Source organism: Xenopus tropicalis, chromosome 3, assembly GCF_000004195.4.
Source record: "Xenopus tropicalis strain Nigerian chromosome 3, UCB_Xtro_10.0, whole genome shotgun sequence".
Lineage (NCBI taxonomy): Eukaryota > Metazoa > Chordata > Amphibia > Anura > Pipidae > Xenopus > Xenopus tropicalis.
This window is the reverse complement of record NC_030679.2, coordinates 127,626,553-127,634,611: the sequence shown is the minus strand read 5'-3', so window position 1 is coordinate 127,634,611 and position 8,059 is coordinate 127,626,553. Positions and strand designations below refer to the sequence as shown.

The window sequence follows — 8,059 nt, the reverse complement described above, 5'->3', positions numbered from 1 at the left end:
TAGATTAAATACAAAGCATTTAGCTTTTAATATACAAAGAAACATCATTGTTTTTAACTGAATGAACAGGAAGGACATGTGTTCAACACAAGTTGTATAAATTGGAATCCCACCAACCCACCTTACAGCTTGGCAACGACTGGGGAACCTGGACCCCCCTGTGAGGGAAAGCAATTAGGAAATGGAGGTTAATGGGTTGTACTGGTACTTGAGACGCCCCATGAAATGTACAGACAAATGACACATGCGAATGAGATTTTCAATATAACCTTTTTATTGAGCAAGGTTCACTTCTACATAACCCATCAACAGGTTGTGTCACAATTCTCCTAGGTTCTCTCATGACCTGCAGTCTGTATTAATTGCACCAGTGAGGTAAACATAAGGATAGATTTCTTTTATTAAGGCGAGAAAACTTCCGTTTCATGGTCTCCCTACCCCCTTTTATTTGGCTCAGTTGGTTCTTTGCATAATTCAGCTGAAGACCCCCAGCTATGCATTGCTTGGACCACAGCCCACGCCCACAGCAACTTAGGAAACCCCCAAATACGTCCTCTTCAGTTACATATCATGCAGTTGATTGTTTTGGGTTTTTTATTTTTTTTTTATGTAAATTCCCCAAGTTGTGTGGGAGGGGCACACCTGGAGCTTGCATGCATTTTTTCCCCACAAATATTGCACAGAAAGTAATATTACAGTGTCTGGAGCCCCCAACCCACGAGAGAACCCCCTTCTGCTAGAAGCCCATTAGAAGCTGTCACTTTCATGCAGTTTATCTTATGGCTTGTTCAGTCCTGCTGCTTGCTGGAATTGCTATACATTTTATCTCACTTGTCCTCAGTAACTTCCTTGACTACTGCATGTGAAGTGACCTTCTCCACCTTCTTAGTGGACACCATCTTCTCTTGCACAGTCTCCTCATGCTCTTCCACCTTTTCTGTGACTGTTACTGACTTGGTGATGTACTTTGTACCATCCTCACCTTCACTTGTTGTGGTTTCTATTTTTTTTGTGATGACTACCGTCTGCTGGGCCTTGCTGCTCTCCTTATCCTCTGACGGGCTGTCATCTTCTAGGCCATTGGTGACCACAGCTTTGTCTTCACTCTCTTCCTTTGCTTCCTCCTCTTCCACATCTCCATTCACTGCTGTATCTTCCTTCCCATCATCCCTCTGGGTACTTTTTTCTTCCTCCTGTTTGGTACCTTCTGTTTCGGATCCTACAGATGCAGCTTTGGACACAGAGATGGTCTCTTCAACACTTTTCTCCTCTGGAGTTTTTGCTTGTTTGTCCTCTCCAGCATCTTCTTCTTCAGCTCCTTCCTCAGTTTCTCCCTTCTCTTCCTCATCTGCCTCTGCCTTCTCTTCCTCCTGTTGCTCAGTGCCCTCATCTGCGTCTTCCTTTTCCTCTCCCCCTTCCTCTTTTTCCCCTGCTTCTTCCTTACCTTCCCCTGTCTCCTCATCCTCGCCTTCATCCTTTTGCTCATCTGCATCTTCCTTCTCTTCCTCCTCAGCTGCTTTTTCCTGCACTGCTGCTTGCTCCCTGACAATCTTAGTCTCTGTCATAACCTCTTCCACTACTTCCTCATCATGTGCCTCCTCAGTGGCTTCCTCTTCTCCCCCCTCTGCTTCCTCTGCCTCTTCCTCCTTTTCTGCCTCCCCTTTTTCTTCCTCAGTTTCTCCTTTACCACCTTCCTCCTCTGCTGCTACCTCTTCCTTTTCCTCCTCCTCTCCTCCTTCTTCTTTTTCCTCATCCTCTTTTCCTTCTTCTTTTTCCTCCTCTACTCCCTCCTCTTTTTCCTCCTCCTCTTCTCCTTTCTCACCCTCTTCCTCCCCCTCTTCTGCCTTAGCTTCTTCTCCCTCAGCTTCTTCCTCTCCTTCCTCTTTCTCTTCCTCTGCTTTTACATCTTCTTCCTCTCCTTGCTCTCCCCCCTCTTCTTCTTCATCTACTTTCTCTCCCTCTTCTTCCCCCTCTTCTCCCTTTTCTTCCTCTTCCTTTTCTCCCTCCTCCTCTACCTTCTCTTCTTCTTCTTCCTCCTCTCCCTCTGCCTCTTCTCCTGGAGCAGCAGCTTGAACACTACTTTCTACAGCTGCTACAATTTCCTCCTCAGCTTCTCCCTCATCCTCTTGTGTCTCCTCTCCCTGTTCCTCTTCTTCCTCTTGCTCTACAAGACCTGCGGCAAAATCATCTGCCATAGCAGCCAGTGCTGCTTCCATATCCTCAACCTTTGTCTCCTCAATAATCTCTTCTACAAATTTATGTTGCACTTTCACCCTTGGTGGCTCTGACCGTGCCTGTTGCACCCGAGTGGAGGACACTATTATTGGGGCTGGCCTGTGAATAGGGGAGGGTCCAGTAGGGACACCAGCGAATGAGAAAAACCGGGTCTCTTCACCCTCCAGAAGTTTCCTAAAAGAAGAAATTAAGATGAAAATGCAATTAATGTTACACACTGCATGGATATCAAATTGAATCTCCCACACTAGACTATAGAACCCACAACCCTCCTTATTATTGAGATGGGAAAGATTAACCCTTATTATATATATATATGTCCCCTCTATCCCACCGCTCTTCGTTTCCCTGCCTCATGAGATATTTATTAACATTGCCAAGTGCGCCTCTGGTTCGCCACTCTAAACCTACAACCATTCTGCCCCCACTCCCTCCCCTCAGCATCTTTTACTCACTCAGTAGTAACAGCTTTCTTCTTAGTATGCACCACTTACAATGCCTTGCAATCATTACACATAATCTTAAGAATTCAGTCTGGCTGCCCCCTAAGCATTTGGCTAAATTCTGCACATTCTGGGTTATGGTGGAATTCTTAACTGAATTCTACATTCTGGGCATCTCTAGACTTTCAGACACTATGATAGTGATCCATTGTGGTAACTATAATAAAAAAATGCAAATGTTCTCAGTTCACATCCCACGTTGAAAAACCACCTAAATGTTATGTAAAATGGGGGAGGTGCATCAGGACAAAGGGATGGCCCTCACTCACACCTTAATTGTTTAACTTAAAGGGTAACTAATGCTTTTATAAAGAGTCCACTAAACTGTAATGGGTGAGTATGTATATTTTTTCACAAATTGGTTTTATTATTTTTTTTCTAATAGTTTTTGAGATATAAAAGGTTTGCTGCTGTGCCTTTCCCATGCTGTGAATAAGCTAACCATGCTGAGTGTCAGAAACACATGGCAAACTGCCGACTCATGCTGGAATGAGCCAAGTAGAGGGGGGGGGGAGGAAATCTGTCAGCGGCTCACAGCATGAGTGCGTTGGTTGCAGCCAGGAGAAATAATATCAAGTTGAATTACATATTTAAACAGCTGAAACAAAAATAATGAACACTATCCAGTACAATTTAGTGTATATTTATAATAGCTCCAGTCTCCATTCAAACAATTCTATAATGTTTAGGGTGGCTTCCTAACGCTTTAGGAGATGGGTCACTTAGAAAGGGGCTCCATGCTGAATGTGTCTGACCCAAGATTTAAACACAAATCATCCTCTGAAGGTCTTGGGTTCCTGGAATGTAATATCAGGGAATGTGTATTGTATTGGTACAAATGGTCTCCGTTGAGGTTGGGGCATTCCTGCCATAAGCGATTCCTTTCCTGTTAGTCTTATGCCACATGGGGAAATTATTAGGTGCTATATATGGCTGACCAGAAAGAGTTTTTATTGTGTTCTATTGTCAAGTAGCCCATTAAGCCACCAATGGAGACAATTAAATCAATTTCTAGCAAGGCAAGGCCCAGCTGCCTACTCCATCTTTGATCTAGAAGCACCTTCAAGCACTTCTACTATTAAATACCTTCAGTCCAGCAGATGAGCATATGAAGAGCTAGGAGTTTACTATAAGACTGTATAGAATGGACTCTAGCTTCACACTGCAAAAGGCCCAATTTGTAACCTTGAAATTTCTACTTCAGAAGAGATACTGATTTTTGGAAGTGACTTGCAGCCAAAGCAGTTTTCTCAGCTACTGCATGATATTCACCCATTCATTAGCTATCCTTATTTATCTATGGAGGCATGATGGATCCAATTTAATTGGCTAGTGATGTTATAGGGCACTTGCCCTAGTTGTTCTCAATGGATAGTGTTGCACCCTTCCCTGTACTTCTTGCACTAACAGGGCTAATATTGCAAGACTCTTTTCAAACTCCCTGCTTGCTCTAAATTTGATGCTTCTAATGCAGTTCTGCTGTCCTTGATGCCAGATGCCTTATGGGCTGGGAAAATATATTTCTAAATATCTGCTGTTCTGATTTGGGATAAAGCTGAAAGGAAAGCCGATTTCTCTGTGCAGCCTGATAGGCTAAACTATACCCTTGCTCACAGCTAGGGAAGTGAAAGTTTCCATCTCTGCAGTCTCTGCAGTGCTATTAATATTCTGCTCGCTCTGCCCTAGTACCTGTATGCAGCAATTTCTATATCCAGAGCCATCTTGACATTGAGCAGGTCCTGGTACTCCCTCAGGTGACGGGACATCTCCCATTTTGTTCCTCTCAACTCATTGTCCAGCTGCTGGATGGTTTCCTGGGGAGGCAGAGAAAGAGACGGAGAGGAATCAGGAGAGAGCAGCAAAATGCCCAGCTGGGAGCCCATGCCCTGCAACACTATCCCGTCCTGCACTGTATCTGCTTACTGCACCACATATATACACTATGTCATATTGCACCAGCATACAGGGAGCCACACCCCCTGCACTCAGCATTGCACCACAACTCCCAGCAACCCCTAGGACCTTGCAAACAACCCACATACAGAAAATGGACTCATCTCAGTAATAAAAGCATTGCTATGCCCATGCTGTACTCTAAACACACTGACACCCTGCACCTTGCCCCAAACCCAATACATACATAGTTACTGCGCCACACCCTTTCCTGCAGAGATGCCACACCCCCCTCCACTATATATTTCTTCACTGTCCGGCTTAGCCACGCCCCCTAACAGTGCCCACCCTGGCCCATGTGACTGCAGAAGTGGCACAATGCGCACTGCGCCCCCCTGACCCGCACCCAGGACCCAGGAAGGGTGGGGGGGGGGATACAAAATGTATTTAAATGACAGTAGATGGCCTCTATATTAATAAATGTAGTATAACAGAAACTTTCCAATGCAGAATCCTGTTATTCAACCCCCCCCTCCCGTACATGCTCATCCCACCGAGCCCCACCGCAGCTGCACCCTTCCCTGCTGTCTCCCTGCCTATAGACTCCCTATCAGCACCACTGACAGCTCCCCATTTCGGAAGGCGACGTTCCCAAGCGCAGCCCCCAAGCCGTGACTGTGCATTTGGCGCAGAAGCGCTCAGCGCTGCCCATGATTCAGCAATAAGCGCAGGCAGCGCCATGGGTGCTTTTGTACCAAATTCCCTAGCAACCCTCAGCAGCCGATCTTTTACCTGATAGCTGGATAGATCGTGTCCGTGTCGCTCCTCGATGTCGCTGAGTTGTCTCTCCAGCGATTCCTTGGTGCCCCTGACGGACTCCAGCTCCACCGTCTTGCTGTGCATTTGCCTCCTGTACTCTGCGATCTCATCTTTGGCGGATCGGATGGCCTCTTTGTTCTGCTCGGCAGCCTCGGTCAGCTTGGCGTACCTGTTCCTGAAGACCTCCTCTGTCTGGAGCATGTTCTGGCTGGAGTGGCCTTCCAGCTGGGAGCGGATCTCCCTCAGGGCAGAGGCAAGGTCTGTCTTCTGGAAGTCTTTTCTCTCCACCGTGATGGCCGAGGCTTGGATCTGGGCAAGGAGCTCGCCGACCTCTTCTTCATGGTTGTTCTTGATGAAAGCCACCTCTTCCTGCAAGGACTGCACCTTCTTGTCCAGCTCCACCTTCACCAAGGACGTATCCTCCATGTCCTTTTTTATCGCTCTGATTGCGGCCTCGGTGTCATCCCTGATACGAGCCTCATCTTCCAGCCTCTCCTTCAGCCTCTGGAGGTCCTCCTCTAGGTGTTCCGTATCCAGCAAGATCTGCGCCTTGTCGTGGCCCAGAAGTTCTAGGTTTGCGCGCAGTTCCCTCATCTCCTGCTCGTAGACCTCACCCAGCTGGGAATATCCACTCTGCTTCTGCCTGAGGGCCTGGATCTCTGCTTCTATCTCCTTGTTCTGCTGCTCCAGGAAATGGACCTTCTCAATGTAGCCAGCAAAGCGATCGTTGAGCCCTTGCAGCTGCTCTTTCTCACTGAAACGAACTTGCTTGAGGTCCCCATTGAAGGCAGAAGACTGACTGAGATCCAAACTATCAGTAGAGCTGTACACTCTTGGGGCAGCAAGGTTGGGGGTCCTCTTATAAGAGGAGATGGTGCTGGGACTGCTTCTTGACCAGCTCTGGGATCTGAAACCGCTGGATGGGGTGCTGCTGGTCCGGCTATAGCTAGTCCTGGTTTCTGTCATCCTCCTATAAGAGGGGTTCCCTATAGTTTCTAATGAGTAACTCATCCTGGAAGACTTTCTAGTTGTGTGTATGGCTCACAGCAACTGGATGAGATGTGGAGCCCCTTATATAGACGGGGAAGATCCGCTAACACGGCAGGAACCGGCATTCTGCTGCCTGATTGATCTGCTCTTGGGAGGGGTGAGTGTCTGCACTACACATGGGCAGAGCTTTCCCTGGGTAAGTACTGTACCCACCCATCCCCCTCTGTCAGTGTGCAGCTCAGGGCTGAGCAGGCAAGATCTAGGGGCAGCTTAGCACAGAACTTTCTCTATACATTCATTGCTACTGGCTACATACTATAGGCTTATGTTACAGCCCACCTCCCTTCTCATGCCTTTTTAGACAATGGCTGCCTCCAGTCAGCTTCAACATGCATGCCCTTCCTTTCCTTGTGTATCTGAAATATACTGCATGCAGCCACCTGAAACCAATATTGCACTGTTGATCCCTGTATTATACTGAGCAGTTATAAATATATTGTGTTTCAAAGCCCCCCCAGTGACTAGGCTCACTACAGTTGTAGCACCTGTGCCCTCCAAGGCTGCCCTGATTCTGCATTATGGGTACATTAATCTTCCCCCCCATTAGCTGATGTATATGCTATAGCAGGGATATCCAGTACAACCCCCAAACCAGACAACCCACCATTTAAAAAGGTCTGACACTGTGAAAGATTTGATTTTCTCCCTTTGCAGAGATTATTAGTATATGTGTGTGTGTATTTACACTGTGCCGAAGGGTTGTTGTCAGATTACTGTTTCAGTTTCAGCCACCAGAGAGGTTTTTAGCTCCTTGCAGAAGGGTAAACCCATCCGGGGTAGAGCGAAGGGATGAGAAAATGTCATTGACTTGGGATGGGGTTTGTAAGCTGCAGTTCAATAGCTAATGCAGAACTGCAACTTTCAGCATGCCCAGGCAGCCTTGGAGAAGGGTAAACCCATCCCGGGTAGAGGGAAGGGATGAGAAAATGTCATTGACTTGGGTTGGGGTTTGTAAGCTGCAGTTCAATAGCTAATGTAGAACTGTAACTTTCAGCATGCCCAGGCAGCTTTGGGGGAAGCTGGGAACTCTAGGGCAACAATTGCTGGAGAGTGTCAAGTTGAAGATCTTTGCAGTAGAATGGCAACTGGGCGTCTTATTCAGATATTCCCAAATAACATTCCAAGTTAACTTCTGGTTGTTTCATCATCTTTTAATTTTTAACCTTGGCATAATATGGGGTGGGGGTTGGACAACAGAAAGGATTTTTTAGCCCAAAAAGTCTGAAATCTTCCTGTGCTAGTTAAATCCTACTTGTCCATAGTGTCTCATACACTTGTGACCAGTGTCCTCTTATTGCAGACTGGAAGTCAAAAGTGTGAATATGCTGTATGCATAGATAGTTTTCTACATGGAATAATCTAATATATCTCGCTCATATTAAAAAAACGTTCGGTGATAGTCATTCTACAGCACTCAAATTGTACTCAGATTGCCATAAACTCAAGTCTAAGCAACCAGAATACACAACTGTAAGATATCATCATAGACAGATGACAGATAGATAGATTTATAGAGTAATGATAGATACATAGATAGATAGATAGATAGATGATAGATA

At 46.3% G+C, this 8,059-nt stretch overlaps 1 protein-coding gene across 1 annotated transcript; it reads right to left on the bottom strand.

The window, feature by feature from the left end:
• Positions 1 to 251: 251 nt before the first annotated feature.
• On the bottom strand, positions 252 to 6,520 carry nefm (neurofilament medium). Its single transcript, XM_002932557.5, has 3 exons — positions 5,424 to 6,520; positions 4,428 to 4,552; positions 252 to 2,409 (listed from the first exon to the last, which is right to left on the bottom strand). The coding sequence occupies exons 1-3, from the start codon at positions 6,459 to 6,461 to the stop codon at positions 828 to 830; spliced, it is 2,745 nt and encodes a 914-aa protein (XP_002932603.1). The 5' UTR covers positions 6,462 to 6,520; the 3' UTR covers positions 252 to 827.
• Positions 6,521 to 8,059: the final 1,539 nt, after the last annotated feature.

What these genes read in the sequence shown, in the direction of transcription:
- nefm (XM_002932557.5), bottom strand. Translation starts at nt 6,461, where the DNA reads ATGAGTTACTCATTAGAAACTATAGGGAACCCCTCTTATAGGAGGATG. An exon ending in ACGATCTATCCAGCTATCAG is followed by an intron (nt 4,553 to 5,423) that starts GTAAAAGATCGG and finishes CTGCCTCCCCAG; the next exon opens with GAAACCATCCAGCAGCTGGA. An exon ending in ATAGAAATTGCTGCATACAG is followed by an intron (nt 2,410 to 4,427) that starts GTACTAGGGCAG and finishes TTCTTCTTTTAG; the next exon opens with GAAACTTCTGGAGGGTGAAG.